Raw genomic sequence first — 15,920 nt, 5'->3', positions numbered from 1 at the left:
GAATAGGCGCTTCAAGCATAAACGTAAGCAGTAGGAGTTCCTGCCCCAAAGAGCTTATAATTGAAGTGGTATATAGAGAGAACTTGGAGCGAGTATGAGAAATTGCTTAAGAGATGATCATGTTTTTTTCTTTTTTGCAATTATCTGCACATCGGGGATTCTGTGTGGGTGGGATCCATGTATACGTTGTACCTCTTCAGTTGTGAGATTATCTTTCCATTTTCAAGAGGGTGTAATGGTAAATGCGTATGTACTGTATTTCAATAAATTACATACAGATTGCAGCTAAAAGAGAACGTGATTGCTCTGCTCTCAGTTTTCACCTGATGCTATGAGCCCCGTGTTTGTATAAATCCTTTCCCACAATTTCTGCACTTCTTGATTGTCGTAAAGTAATACACTTACTCTGCCATCTAGTGGCTGCTTAAACAATATGTTCCCTCTGGGAATCCCTGATGTAGTTGTTTATTTGTTAAGCACCAACATATTCTGCAGAGTGGTACAATGGGGTTACAGAGAGATGATGTAAATGACATAAACATGTACAAACAGATACAAAAGGCAATGGGTGTCCTGCTCATGACGTTACACTCTACAGGGGACATATTTGCAATAAAATAAATCTGTCGGTGACTGATTTTATATCTGGGGCTTTCTCCTGAGCTAAATCATGCTATTCCTAGCTCCAGGGACAAACCCCGCCCCCTGGTTTCCGTGATACCGGTTTAGTCGTTGCTGTTACTTCCTGGGCACTTAAATGATCGTCTAAAAGGAAGCTGCAACATCATCTCTACCCTCACCCCGTGACTGCGGCTTTCTATTGGCTCGGTTATCGGAGTGGGGGGTTCTCCACTCCGGCGTACACCCTAGTTCGAGTTCTGTATACATTGGGTATGTGGGATTGCTGCTTGAAGGTACTTTGTAATCATGGTAAGATGAAACTTACCAGGAAGAGGTTTCCCTTCCCTTTAGGGTTGGTGTGTGATGTCGCTGTATTGTAGATGGAGGCCAGTATAGTGCCTTCTCTCTCCACCCTTCTTGCTGGGTTCTCCAGTGGGATGGGTACTTATTTTCCAAGATAATTGTTTTTAGCAAAGCAGTGAGTAACTAATTAAATCCTACAATGGATAATGTGCTTCACATAATGAGGTGGGCATCATCATGCATCATTCACAAACTGGAGGATCAAAAAGAACCGGTCACGGACTTGAACAATATTTACATTATGAAAGCCAGGTGTCCTAGCATATTGACTAGAGGGCTTCTGGGAGTATTGTAAATGAAGGATGATATTTGCTAATGGTTACACTGTAGCAATACGGTACATATTAAAACTGAATGTTCTGTATTTTGTTTCAGGTATGAATGTTTCAAGAACAAAAACAACTACAATTATTTGCTGCTTATTATATTAATACTCTTCAGTTTAATAGTAACTACCGTAAGTGATGGGTTTTTATCAAGTTTTATTGGAGAAGTTTAAACTTGCAAACAACGGGTTGAGCCAAAGATATAGAAATACTTCCTCCATTATGTTTGGCTCAAGCGCTTATGTAAGTGTTGGATGGTACGGAACACATTGGGACTTATTTAATTTGGTGTCACTGTGAGAAATCTCCCTTTCTAGTCGTTGGGCATTTCCAGGCAGTGACATTAAATCATCACTATCGCTCTTCATTGAATAAGCCCGAATATCTCATGGGTAAAGCCATTTAGTTTGTAATGGTTGTGATATGCTTCTGTTTTAGAATTGGGCAAAAGTCTCTCAATTTCAGGCAGCCCTGCTAACTGTGGCTCTGGCTTTTGAAAAGCCAGTAAAATTTCCATATACATTTGTAAGCAAGCGTAATATTGGGTATTTACAGGCAAATGTAACAAAGTCATTCTCCATCCATTCGAAGTAATTCATCACTTCCCAACATCCTCTCCTCCTATACCCCCAACTACTCGGGGTGCAAATCGGTAGGCAATAGCTAAAGACTCTGCAAATAGAAATCCAAGTACTGCATTTGAAATATACTCAGGTGGGTGGTGAAGTAATGTGGGCACTTTCACTGGTGTTTTTGGTTGGAAAAATATCCATGTTTTGGGTGTGGTTCTAAAAAAAAATAAAGTGTTTTTGGTTTTGACATATTTATTTATTTATAAAATATTTTACCAGGAAGTAATACATTGAGAGTTACCTCTCGTTTTCAAGTATGTTCTGGGCACAGAGTTAAGACAAATAATACAGTTACATAAATGAACAGGGTATACATTATATACAAGACATTGCATGCACAGTTAAAGAAAATATATGTTATGGGCGAATGAAACAGTTACAGACCAGATTAAAATGTGTGACAGCCTTAGATTTGAAAGAAATTAGACTGGTGGTGGATGTAAGAGTCTCTGGTAGGTTGTTCCAGTTTTGGGGTGCACGGTAAGAGAAGGAGGAGCGGCCAGATACTTTTGGAGTCTGATCTCAGGTGATAGGTGCTGCATGTGGTAGGGGTGAGGAGCCTGCCATAGGTACATAGCAAATGAGAACATACAAGTGCCTTTATCTGACCTTAAGTATATGAAGACATTAGGAGCCTGCTTTGCGCTGTTGAGCACTGGGTATCGCCAGTAATTCTCATCCACCTCTTCAGTGCCATCAGGGCCTTTAGTCTATTTGTGGGTCTGCCGGGCACTGAAGGGGTTAAATTAGTGTTTTCTATGGCGAGCCAGCTAAACGGACCCATTTGCAGAATGATGCAAGTCCTCTTGATTGAGAAACTGTTTTGTTAAATATACATGTCAATGGGGTTTATGTATTAAACTAGTGCCAGTCGGGGCATTATCGCACAGGACTTCCCATTTAGTTCAGTGGGGGTATCCGTGCGATAGTTCCAATGAAGAACCTCAAGTGTCATGTGAATGCAGTACCGTGATGTATACATACGTTATAAATCAAATTAGTGTGCAAAAAAAGGAAACGTACAATATACAATCACTAGGACATAGTGGTTATGGAAAGAAGCTCACTTGATTTCTTCCATCAAAAGTAGCCCACAAACCTTTATCCTTCCCATAGCTTGCCCAATATATAAAATGCATAGTTGTTTTTTTTTTTTTGTATGTTTGGTTTGTGTGCCTCTCAAACCGTGGTATGTAATGAATTGAAAATCAAGCAAACCATTTTTTTCTAATTGGTCAACTGTAGAGACTGGGCAGTGTTTGTCAGCTTGGCGCTCCGCATGGAACAGAATACTAGACTAGAGCAGCCTCAGTTCCCAGGGTGACAGACATTTGACATTAATGTAAATCATGTGATGACAAACTATTGGGGTAAGGGTGTTGCCCTCTCTTAACCTATTCTAATAGCTTATATTTATTTTTTTCAGGTTTACTTACGGTTGAAGGACCCTTTATTTCATCAAGTAAGTGTGCTGATACATTTTGGGTCACAAAACAAAATCGGAGCGGGAGTTATGAGAAATGTGTTGCCTTTACATTTCAACAGCGATGGAGATGCATTTCAACTTGCAGTTCCCTCAAAAATAACTTACTTTGTAAATGAGCTGAAGGAATGCCCTTTTAAAGCAGATTGCAAGACTTGCTTTTTCTTTGCTGTTCCTGATTTGTAATTTGGAAGACAACGAGCCAGTAGTTGAGCATTCACATGAAGGCTGTTGTGGAAGCTCATTCTCCTTCGCCATTTTCTCTCATTCCTAGTTTCCCCTGTTACTTCCTCATTCGTAGTGATGCTCTCAGGACTGTAGGTAGATAGTCACCTGAATTGTTCAGCTTTTCTCAACAGAAGCTTATATTCCATAATGTCCAACGCCAAAGCCAGGTCTTCATCTTGAAGCCATACACAATCTTGGTGCCCTCTTGCCGAATATTTCTGCTAATGCCTTTGACACAAGAACAATAATCAAGCCCTTGAGTAACTTACTTTCCGGCTCTTCAGACACCATTAGGTATTCGGTTGCTTCCTTTATAGTAGCCCTGTACACTGGTAAAGAAAAAAGAAGTGATGTAGAATAGCGCTAATGATGGAGTGATAATCAGTAAACTCTAATTAAGAGCAACCCCCATGGGGTCTGAGGCAGCCTGGTGGGACACAGAGTACAATCAGATAAAAACCAGAAACAAAAGGAAAGAGATACCGGTGCCTAATTAGTCCAATTAGGAGTTAATCCTGGATATCCAGATGAAATAGTTCCAGTCCCAATGATGACAACTTGTAATCAAGGGTTGTTTTGATGTAGATTCCTCCGTATGGTGGGGAACATGAAATGAAAAGAACACAGAATGTAGTGCAACACAGCTAACAAAAAATCTTAACAGGCATAGACTCACAAACCAGCACAGACAAGACACACAAACGCAAAGCTGAAAAATAAAAATTGTTTAATACAACTATAAAATAATAAAATGAGAAATTGAAGTAACCGCAACTTTCCTCCATATACCGGTGTATGGAGGAAAGTTGCGGTTACTTCAATTTCTCAGCCCAGGGAGGACAGATTACATCGGTCTATTCGGCGCTCACTGCTTGTGTTCTAGAGCCGTCCTGTGAGTAGCTTTCTAGTTTTACTCTACCGGACAGGCTCCATTAGTGTCTCATCGTTCCACATTGTATTATTTTATAGTTGTATTAAACAATTTTTATTTTTCAGCTTTGCGTTTGTGTGTCTTGTCTGTGCTGGTTTGTGAGTCTATGCCTGTTAAGATTTTTTGTTAGCTGTGTTGCACTAAATTCTGTGTTCTTTTCATTTCATGTTCCCCACCATACGGAGGAATCTACATCAAAACAACCCTTGATTACAAGTTGTCATCATTGGAACTTGAACTATTTCACCTGTACACTGGTAACACCAATGCATGTCTAAGGGTTGTTATTTTGAACAGCAGCTATAGGACAAAGCTCATTACAATAACTTTTTCCGTCAATATCCCCACAATACTTTCTGGGGGGGACCCTTTACTACTCCTATACCTCTAAATCGCTAGTAAAGGTTTATATTTACCAGTGCAAATACAAGAGAACCAATAATGAAGCATAATTATTCAGAGCACAGATCAATCCTCATGCTGTCAGTCCTGCCATTGATTAACTTCCAATGGGTTGGCATGCCAGCAAAGATGTGAGATCAGACAGACACCAGCCAGCAGGGTAACCTCAAGTGGTAGCACTGTATATAACTGTACAGTATATAACAATTCACATATACACAGAATACAAACTTTAACATACATTAGCAATATGTTACTGAGCCCCTCTGGCATCCACACGGTTAATGAATAGAAATGGAGGCGCTATTAAACTTGCTTTAAAACCCAGTCTGTGGTTTTCTTGAAGATGTAAGGGGTGGAAAGACCTAGTACTGGCATAATCTTTTTATTGCCGAAGAAAGCCCGTTCTAACGAAAGCATAATGCAGAGGCTTAGAGAGAAGGTTTTATCGCTCCAGAACAGCTGACAGCAATATTAAAACAACGGATCTGTTTTACAGCTGTGCCTGGTGACCTCCAACTTTAGTGCCTGCAAGCTGCTCAATATGTGGCAAATTAGAGATGGGCTTTCTGCTAGAAGCAGCAGGGCACATGGGAAGGAAACATTCTGGGAAACCCAACACTTGCCTCATCATTTAAATGCCTGCATATGGCTTGCATTATGTGACTGTGCAGGAGTCTGCACATGGTGACTCAGATTGGGGGAAGAGAAATCTTGAGCAACGTCTAAATTAACTCCTTAAGATCCCGGATGAGCGGCATTTCTAAAATTCGTAATCGCACATTATATTGAGTTGTGTTGAATTTTAGACAGTTTGAGGGGTTATAGATAGGGATGTAAATGTAATGTGTATTGTATCAGTGCAATCAGGCTTTATTTCAGCATCAATTAATGAATTATGTGTAGCCCTTGTACCCCCACCCTAAGTGAGATTGGGGTCATCTGCTTCTCTGGCTACTCCATTTAGGTGTTGTGGTGTACCTGTGTGGCAACTGAAGGGCTGAGTGCTCCGCGGTGTTATGGGGAGAACAGGACAGGTTTACAGGTTACTGTAGTCGTGGGTGCAGCGCCTCCAGTCAGCATGGGTCCTTTGGATGGAAGGAGAATCCATACCGACACCTTGTTCTTGATTCTCAGAAAGTGATCACACTGGTGATGGTACAACTGTGTTTATTGGCAGGTACATATCTCACAGCATGGCATTGCTTTCTTCTTTGCATGGTGCTCCTCCTAGTGTGACCCAGGGTAGCTGGTACTCGCTCCACAGGAGGAGGAAAGAGACACACCTACTTTTGTGAGAGTGCCAGTATCTATACCCTTTGGGTGTGATTGTAACTCTGTCTCATAACAAAACAGATCTGGATACTGATTGAGCCACATACTGGATGTGATGGCCTATCAGTACCCACCCCTCAGGCTGACAATCTCTGGCTGTTGCTAGGCCCGCCCTTGGATACATCTAATGTATCCAAGGCTGCAAAAGCACACAGGGCCTTTTTGAAGGAATTAGCCCATCCACTGCCTGCACCTATCAGGTCTTATACTGGTAGGGCCCAGGAAAAGAAGTAGTGGCCGGAAGCTAGGCAACATAGGTTTTCACATTTTGTGTTGGTCAGCAGTTACCCATTCAGAGGCTTCAGTTATAAAACTGTTCTTATTGATTTCCAAATGACCCAAAACAGGGAAATGTTTGCTCTAAGTATGATTGCATTTGTTTGTGAAGACCATTTGTTCACAGGGGATGTTTATTTTTATTTAAGATATGCTTACCATGCTGTATGTTTTCACCTCTAGTTTTCCCCCCTGCTTATGGATTTTGTTTTTAAAACCTTTCTATTCCTAAAAAAAAAATGACCCCAAGCCCTGAATGAGTATGTTGCGAAGCCCCCTCCGTGACATTGGTAAACCTCAAAGAACATGATCTGGGAAAGACCTTTCATTTCTGATAACATTTTTGGTTGTCTAAATGGAAAACTGCGCTGTACTTACTGGGGCAGTGGAGCAAGTGAGAAAAAACAGCAGGAGTGTGGATGGATACTCCAGGTTTCAAGCTTTTTAAATTAAAGTGAAATGAATGCTAGGGGGAAAAAAGAACAATGATTAGCAATCTGCATTAAAGAGCCACACATGCAAAGTAGGTAATGTAGGAAAATTGTACTTTAGAAACAAAAATAAAGTGTTTTTTTTTTGTTTTGTTTTTTTTTTAATGTCCTTTTTGCACATTTAAGCAGAAGTCAGCAGGCCACTGTTACATTTCCTGGCAGGGACACACACTTTGTGAAAGAGGTTTCCTCAAACGTTTAGACTTTAGAGGAAATTATTTGGAACCAACTATAAGAGCAGCCGGGAAGACTGGGCCCCATTTATTGCTGATTAAAACCACTGCATATTATCCAGCTTTCTCCCTGGTGTTTGGCTGAAAATATATGTAATTTTTCTACTTCCTCAACTGAAGTTTCCCAATATCAATTCAAGTCAGTGGAAAATGTCAGTATGGTGAAATAAATGCTGAATGGCTCTTGTATGCCCCGGTTCCCTGCCAGTAAGGATACTCTGCAGATTTGCTGTTGGTAAATTTAGGTTTGCACAGTAATAATGGTGACAGAACTTGCACTTTTGTGGTATGTACGCACGTAGCATATAGCTGGTGTCTACATACACCAATATACCAATTAAATGACCATGTAGTAGGACCAGGGAGTATTGCTAAAGATGAAGAAAATTGTGGGTGTCTTGGAGAATGCGCTGTACATTTTTAGAGACATACCTGAAAAGAGAGCTAAAAATTGACTTTTTTTTTATTCGTTTGACTGGGTTTTTGCATGAAAGTAGAAAAAGTGGAAGTTTTTTCTGTAACTTTAATAATAAACAGCTGCATTGGTGATTACTGCTTGTGGCTGCATGACAGTGAGGCCTATATTGCATAGGATTGTAAGCCAAACCAAATCTGAGACACACACATGTGTACTAGCAAGTGTGTCCTCTGTGTGCATTCGATGCTGACCAGCTTGTGATAGAGAGCATGTTGTCTGTGCCTTAGTAGTTTAGCCATACAAAGAAATGTCTCTTTTTTTTTCTTTTCTTCCAAATCCACATTTAATTTAGCAATTTAAGGTGCAATCCCACATAGTCAGTTTAATTACTTTGGGGCCCCTGAATGGGGAAGTGTTTGTCAATCAAGTGTTTTCTTTACCCTTATCTCTACCCTGTCCTTATCAGAGTAGGTGTGAGATTTGGCTAAAAAGGGTATCAATCTCCATGACAAGGCCCCTTAAATATTTGACTGGAATTAGTTCACTGTAGTCCTACGAGGGATTGTCCCTTTAACTTGATTTGCTGTTGCTCCATTTGCTCCCCCTTATGGATTGAATATGAATGTGAGCTTTGTTACTGTTTGAGGTTATTTATTTGTATGTGAACCGGGCTGCTCTCCCTGCAGGCCACAGCTTTTCAGCAGCAAGGAAAGAACAGGGAATATATTAAAGATTCTTAAACGTTCGCTCTACAAAACATGACTTCCATGATCATAAAACACGATCACTCGCCCTGCACGTGTCATGGGGTTTCACGTGTCGCGTGGTCACTTTCTCGGCTAATCGTGCAACTACACGTTTTTTTTTGTTTTTTTTAAATAATACTTGGGTGCTTTCCCTGTTTGAAGCAGGAGGGATACGGTACCTATACAAAGGGAAACAGTGTTTTACTCCATGTTATTTCATTGTGGAGACATGGATTTTAAAACTTTCTCAATGCATAGTGGAAAAAAAACATGCTCGTTGATCCTGATTAGAGACCAGTTATCTGTTAATTAAATTATTTCACTGATGTTTTGTGTTGGTTTGCCCAGCAACAGACCATTGTAATTGTTGCGATGTTGCTGTTTTTGATCAATGCTGTACAGTAATTTGTGGCCTCTGGGTAACATTTTGTATTTTGCTGCCCATGTATTTTTAATAGCTTGTATAAAGAAAAAAAATCTTTCTACCTCCATGTATTCCTATTTTTTTTAAATTTTTTTTTTTCTCCGGTGGTTCTATTATACAACGGTCAGAATTAATGTTTTCTGCTAACTAGATCAAATAATGATTATGGTAATTCAAATTCTAACAAATGGAGCCGTTCTCAAAGGCCTCAAGACATTGCACTGTCAACTAATCACATAATCCTTCAAATATCATCAAATTTAAGAATGACCAGCAAAATATACATATGTATTGTACTAATTCTGCTACAGTATATACAACTTACATTGTGCTGTTCTGAAATTGGATTGTGTCCCATAGACAAAATGAATGGTTATTTAATTAACACCAGTAGAGTGTATGAAGCCTTTATTCACAGACATTTCTTTCTCTGTTGGGTATCTGCTCCATCGTCATTTTCATTGTTTTCAAGTCTATGGATTTACTAAAACATCACCCACAATCTGACAACTTTATTTAGGAAGCTAAAAAAGTTTAAAATAAAAAAATTTTGAAGAAAAGGCCATGTTTCTAATACACCTGTACATTATTAATTGTGTATCCTGGAGTGCTGGGCTAAATTGTTGGTTGCAAGTGATTTTAAAATGTAATTTTAAGGTGTTTATTTTTCAACAAATGCTTCTCTGAATAATAGCCATGCCACATTTCAGGGCTGCGGGTCATTTTTATCAGCAGTTGTAAGCAGCTTCGAAACGTAGTTTTTGCAACTCGATCAACACTAACTGTGCACAGTAAGACCTCTTCACTTGGTGGCATATCCACAATGCTTCACTCAGTGCCAAATCTGTTTAGAAATAAAGTTTGCTACGAGAAAAAGAAATCCCTCTTGAAAGCACTCAATGTGTCTGATGTAAATGTGTGTATAGGAGGGCCCCGGGTATGCGGCGGGTTCCATTCCAGGGACCCGCCGTATAGTGAAAATCGCCGGAAAGCGGATCCGGCGATTTTCAGTTGTGCATGCGCAGACCGGCGTTTTCGCCGTTCTGCGCATGCACGCGGCCTATGGTCTGCGCGCGCAGGCTACGGTCTGCGCGTGCGTGCCGGGCGCACCCGCCCGTTCTGCGCATGCGCAGCGTACTATCCAACATGACGGCCCCCTTCTCGGTGCTGCCGTATCGGCGGATCGCCGAGAAGCGGGGCCCTGCTGTATATTAAAATAGTTTATTGAATCTTCATTTAAAAGAGAACTTTCTTTTAAATGAAGATTCAATAAACTATTTTAATATACACATTTACATCAGACACATTGAGTGCTTTCAAGAGGGATTTCTTTTTCTCTTTGCAATTTATCCCTTATTTCCCTACTTGCACCTGTGTCACCATACATGCCCTCTAATTAAGCTGAAGCGCGAGCGCTATTCCCATCTTTCCCCCTCTTCCCTACATTTAAATAGAAATAAAGTTTACATACCGTAAGATGTAGCCATTTGAAAGGGAACATGTAGAATGACAATGTGCACTAACCTCTTCCTTTCTCTCCTTCAGGTTATGTACGGACTACTTGTTTCCTTTCTAGTACTCAGATCTGTTTATATAGTGACCTGGTAAGTAACACGTAGCATTCATCTTTGCCGTTTAAGCACTGTGGTTCATTAACATGGGGGAATGTGTAGCAGTAGTGACACTATTACGGTTTCTCTTTGGTGAACGGACATCCAAAACTCATATGTAGCTTCAGCTAATAATGATAGTAACTGTCATGTGAATGACAGAGAAACAGAGGGGAATAGGGGTTGTCTTGTGATTTACTATATAGAGCAGTGGTTTTCAAACTTTTTGTAGTTAGGGCAACCCAGAATTCGATAGTTACATTCTTGGGAACTCGAACTCTCGTCCCGCTCCTTTCTTTCGTCCCCTATCCCCACCCCGCTCCCGTCTCTCATGTCTCTTTCCCCCTTACGCTCACTCTCCCCCCTCATACTCTCCCCCTCTCACTTACGCACACACCACCACAACACCCTCCCTCTCTCTCCCCTTGCTGGGAGTGCGTGCTCTTACCCAATCCTTCCTCTCCCTCTTGTCAGCCGGAAGTTAACGCGACTTCTGGCGCAGACCGGAGCAGGCAGGGAGAGGAAGCGGTGACCGGGTGGCTGCTGCTGAGCTCGGGAGCCGCCGGGTCACTTCTATGTGGGGTGCCACCACGCTGGGCAGCTGGGAGAGTTGTCCCAGCTCTCCCCCTCCTGGCGGCCACGGAACCCCTGAGGGGTGCCCACGGAAGCACGGTTGAAAATCAGTGGTATAGAGTGTTTGTTTGATGGAATTTTAAATGTATGTTAAATGATTTCAAGATTGTTTTAAAATGTAGTTGAATTAATTTTGGTATCTATAAATCGAACATCGCTGTTTTTCCTTTCATAGGGTATATCCGTGGCTGAGAGGACTAGCTTATACTTCCTTAGGACTGTTTTTTGTTGGATTCGTACTTTGGAATGTAGACAACATTTTCTGTGACACGTGGAGGTAAGCCTGTGTGTCCCCATGTTCTGTGACACGTGGAGGTAAGCCTGTGTGTCCCCGTGTTCTGTGACACGTGGAGGTAAGCCTGTGTGTCCCCATGTTCTGTGACACGTGGAGGTAAGCCTGTGTGTCCCCGTGTTCTGTGACACGTGGAGGTAAGCCTGTGTGTCCCCGTGTTCTGTGACACGTGGAGGTAAGCCTGTGTGTCCCCGTGTTCTGTGACACGTGGAGGTAAGCCTGTGTGTCCCCGTGTTCTGTGACACGTGGAGGTAAGCCTGTGTGTCCCCGTGTTCTGTGACACGTGGAGGTAAGCCTGTGTGTCCCCATGTTCTGTAATACGTGGAGGTAAGCCTGTGTGTCCCCATGTTCTGTGATACGTGGAGGTGAGCCTCCTGTGTTCTGTGATACGTGAAGGTAAGCCTCCCGTGTTCTGTGATACGTGGAGGTAAGCCTCCCGTGTTCTGTGATACGTGAAGGTAAGCCTCCCGTGTTCTGTGATACGTGGAGGTAAGCCTCCCGTGTTCTGTGATACGTGGAGGTAAGCCTCCCGTGTTCTGTGATACGTGGAGGTATGCCTCCCGTGTTCTGTGATACGTGGAGGTAAGCCTCCCGTGTTCTGTGATACGTGGAGGTGAGCCTGTGTGCGCCATCGTTTTGTTTCCTTGAGTCTGATTGGGAGAAAGCAACCTCCACTAATGCTATATGAAAATGGTTTTAGAGCACATGCTGCCTTACCAGTTTATAGCGAGCAAAATGACCTGGTTTACATCCGTTACACAATTGTTGGTTTACTAAGCCATAATACAGGCTCCGATTTTCAAACTCCTCTCATAATCGTTAAATACACACACCCCAATCCTCTGCTCTGTAGACTTCTAATCTGTGAATAATCCGAACAACCTGCACAGCATCTGCAGCCTTTCATACATTACTCCCTAATCAACAATGTTTTAGAGATTTATAGTCAGGCATCAAAAGAATAATTACATTTTTAGACCTTAAGTACTGGTTTCTCTAACAGCCAGATTAATAAATTATTATTATTATTATTTTAAATCTCTGCTTAATCATGCATCGCTCTTTTAATTAAAGCCTTTGAGACACATGGTGTTCTGTAGGGATTTCAACTGTTCTCAGGACAATGGGAACTTTCAGCTTCCTTTGCACTGAAGGAAAATTGTCTGTTACAGGGGAGTGCGACAAAAGATGCCTCCAGTTGTTGGAGCTGTGACGCAGTTTCATGCCTGGTGGCACATCCTGACTGGGCTTGGATCTTACCTACACATCTTGTTCAGGTACTTTGGTAGCTTGCTGCATGGTGGTGATATGTTCGTCGTGGCTTATAGTTGATGTAAAGGTGCACATGGAAATCATAGATCCTGTAATTTTCACATACGGGGCTAAGCTTGGACTGTTTTGCTGTGATTTGATTTATGACCTATTCAGTGCATTCATTTACCACTTATTACATAGCAAACATTGTCATTTAACATAGCATTGATATTATTGCAGTTAACTTAGTCTCTGCGAAGTCTTCAACTCACGTCACTTACTTTTGATATTGAAATGTTTTGTTTTATTTTAGCTTGTATACACGTACGCTCTTCCTTAAGTACAGGCCAAAGGTAAAGGTAAGTACCTCTAATTTTTATAATATATAATAGTATGTTCTCCTCTGCTCCCCTCCAAAAAATTCTACCACGCCCCCCACTCAAATTATACGGTCTGTTGTCATTCTACTAGTCGACAGCAAGAAGCCCAATTAGGTTAGACAGTAAATGCTATTTTTCGGGTGATTTTAAGAAAACAAAAAGTTTGGAGTATTGAAACCACGCAGCCGTAAACCGTTGTATGGACACATTGAGGGTGGTATTTACATTTGCTTTGATAAATGCATCCGGACCCCAACAACATAATAATGTATAAAAGTTGAGTAGATGCAACTGAACGCCTTCATTTTCAAACGAGCATCTCTAGTGTTCTGCATAAGAGCATCGAGTTCTGCTTTACAGCAAAATCTTCTTAATCTGATATATAGCCATAGAAGATCTGAAACAATTTACACATCTCATACATGCTCCCCAATCCCTTTCCAACCTCACAAACTTCCTAATATGTTTAAACTGAATGTACAGTAGATTACCACACACGAGAACACACTGCACACCCAGTATTTTCATGCACGCAACCAGTATATGATAGTGATCTGTGTGTGTTTTGCTTTGGACAGTTCTTCCTTGGGATATGGCCTGCGATCATGTTGGAAGCTCCCAAGAAGCTCTGACAACATGAAAGGCTGAAACGACACAAATAAAGACATTCCATGATTGTCCAGGCAGAAAATGACACAAGGATTCGCCAACTCCAACCTTCTATGCATTAAAAATGGACTCAAAATATATGGATATATACTGTATTTACAGTATATATGTGTGCGTGTTTTTTTTTTTTTTGTGGGTGTGTACATTCGCACACCGTTATATACCGAGGTATATGCCAAGCCTTGCACTGGTACTGCCAAACGTAGACCGAACGATGAATAGCAACTTTTATGAATGCAGTAGTTTGGGGGGGGGTTTTGTCTTGGGCTACTGTGAACTTTTTTTATTTTAGGTTTGGGGTGAAAGTGAGTTTCTGCTGGTCACAGAAATATAATAGTATGTTCTTCACATTTTTCTTTTCCACACCCAGTAGATTAGCTTGTTTTTTTTTTGTTTTTTTTAAAGCCATGATGATGTACACCAATTGCCAAAAGATAATTATGGGCCAAACCGGGGGTAACGATAACGCACATGTTATATTAGCCACTAATGCGTATTATCATGAATAAACAATAACAAAAGAGTTGGGAATTAGAGTGGCCCCAGATTATAGGGATATGTTAACTTCCTCCTTGTCAAACGGATCTACAACGTATTGCTCTACTTGGCAACACACGGCAGATCCCACTGGTAGGGAATGGTTATCAGCTAGATATTAATATGCTGTTTTATTAATAAAGGCAGTGCCTAGACTGTGCATGCATCAGATAATGAGAAGACGAGTCTGGACATTAATTTGTGAATGTGGGTCACTGGCCATTCTTGCTGCCATTAAGATAATTAACGTAACATAAACAAGAGGTATCATTACTTAATGCTGAACATTTTTCAGGTGTATGTATGCCATGTTTGCATTAATTATCCTTTGCTTGGAAATGGTGCCTAACTTATGTGTGCCTCTCGTTTATCTATGCATTTCCTTTTTTCTAATTGAAAATTGGTAGTGGCTTTCCTTCCATTGTTGAGTGATAATTCACGCAGAGAGAAAAAGCCCTACCAGTAATTTTGGGAGTTGTCTGTTTTTTCACAGCTGTGGAGAAATGTGGATGACTTTTATGGACTTTGGAAGGCATTTCTGTAGTGATACATGACAAATAATATTCTTGCCTATCGAAAGGAACCAGTGTTAAGATGAGGGACAAATGTATTCAGAAAGGGTCAACAACCTCACTCATAGTTTATATTTGAATATCAATGATCTGCTCAAACCTGGCACGTCAAGAATTCAACGGGAGAACATTTTCTGACATGCAATACAGTACCCCATTGATGACCCAATTCAGGAGGGTCATCTTTGTATACCTCTTGCTGATTGTGACAACAATCTAAAATGCTATTATACCATCTATGTAATGAATGTTATAAATTTGCAAATGTGACCTTATACGCTTCCTGCAATTTTTTTTGAAGAAATTCACAAACACGTGAAGTTTGATCAAAGGCTATTTGTTGATTAATAGGGTGAAAACTGTAGGTCTCAATTTAATTGTTATGACTTCCTACCACATCTTTCTATTAAATATGCTTTGCTCCTGTACTTTGTTAAAATTCTTGATGTATTTCAACAGTTTATATCAGGCCTGCACCCCGTGCGGCCTGCGACGGACCCCCTTCACCCCCCCTTCCGTGGTAAGGACAGAAGGAGAACGCTCCAGCATTAAGTAGGAGCGCGCTCCAGCAGTGTCTGTGTGACTGCGCGCTCTCCCCCCCCCCTAACGCTGCTCCCCCTCAGCCTGCTCCCCCTCCCCCCTCAGCCTGCTCCAGCAGGGTGACGCGCTCTAGCAGTGTAGCGCAACCCGGAACTTCCGGGTCTGCTGCTAGAGCGCGCATCCCTCGCGCTTCACCCTGCCGCCACCATCATCAGGTAAGCATGGGGGAGGGTTTCATTCATGCGGGGGGCTGCTGACATTGGGGGTGGGCAGCTCATTCATGCAAGGGGCTGCTGAAATGGAATGGGCTAGGGGTCTGCTGAAATGGGCTGGGGGGCTGCTGGAATGGAATGGGCATGGGGAGCTGCTCAAATGGGCTATGTGGAGCTGCTGAAATGGGCTGTGTGGGGATGCTGAAATGGGCTGTGGGGCCCAAATCTGTTTTCCTTGTGAGGGGGGAGAGTGGTGAGGTGCAGGGGGGTGGGATGTGTGTGGTATTTTGTGTTTGATGTGAAGGGGGAGTG

General features: G+C 41.7%; 1 protein-coding gene across 1 annotated transcript in view; it reads left to right on the top strand.

Annotated features, from left to right (window-relative positions):
* ACER3 (alkaline ceramidase 3) overlaps positions 1-15,284 on the top strand; it is a 72,913-nt gene extending 57,629 nt beyond the window's left edge. Inside the window, exons 5-11 of the mRNA XM_075592663.1 lie at positions 1,360-1,441; positions 3,369-3,404; positions 10,455-10,513; positions 11,328-11,429; positions 12,617-12,721; positions 13,012-13,057; positions 13,657-15,284. Coding sequence (XP_075448778.1) covers positions 1,360-1,441; positions 3,369-3,404; positions 10,455-10,513; positions 11,328-11,429; positions 12,617-12,721; positions 13,012-13,057; positions 13,657-13,710 — 484 coding nt within the window. The 3' untranslated portion in view covers positions 13,711-15,284. The remainder of the gene's footprint in view (positions 1-1,359; positions 1,442-3,368; positions 3,405-10,454; positions 10,514-11,327; positions 11,430-12,616; positions 12,722-13,011; positions 13,058-13,656) is intronic.
* The last annotated feature ends 636 nt before the right edge of the window (positions 15,285-15,920 follow it).

This window comes from Ascaphus truei, chromosome 3, assembly GCF_040206685.1.
Source record: "Ascaphus truei isolate aAscTru1 chromosome 3, aAscTru1.hap1, whole genome shotgun sequence".
NCBI lineage: Eukaryota > Metazoa > Chordata > Amphibia > Anura > Ascaphidae > Ascaphus > Ascaphus truei.
Note: the sequence above shows the minus strand (reverse complement) of the source record. Positions and strands in the feature narration are given on the sequence as shown.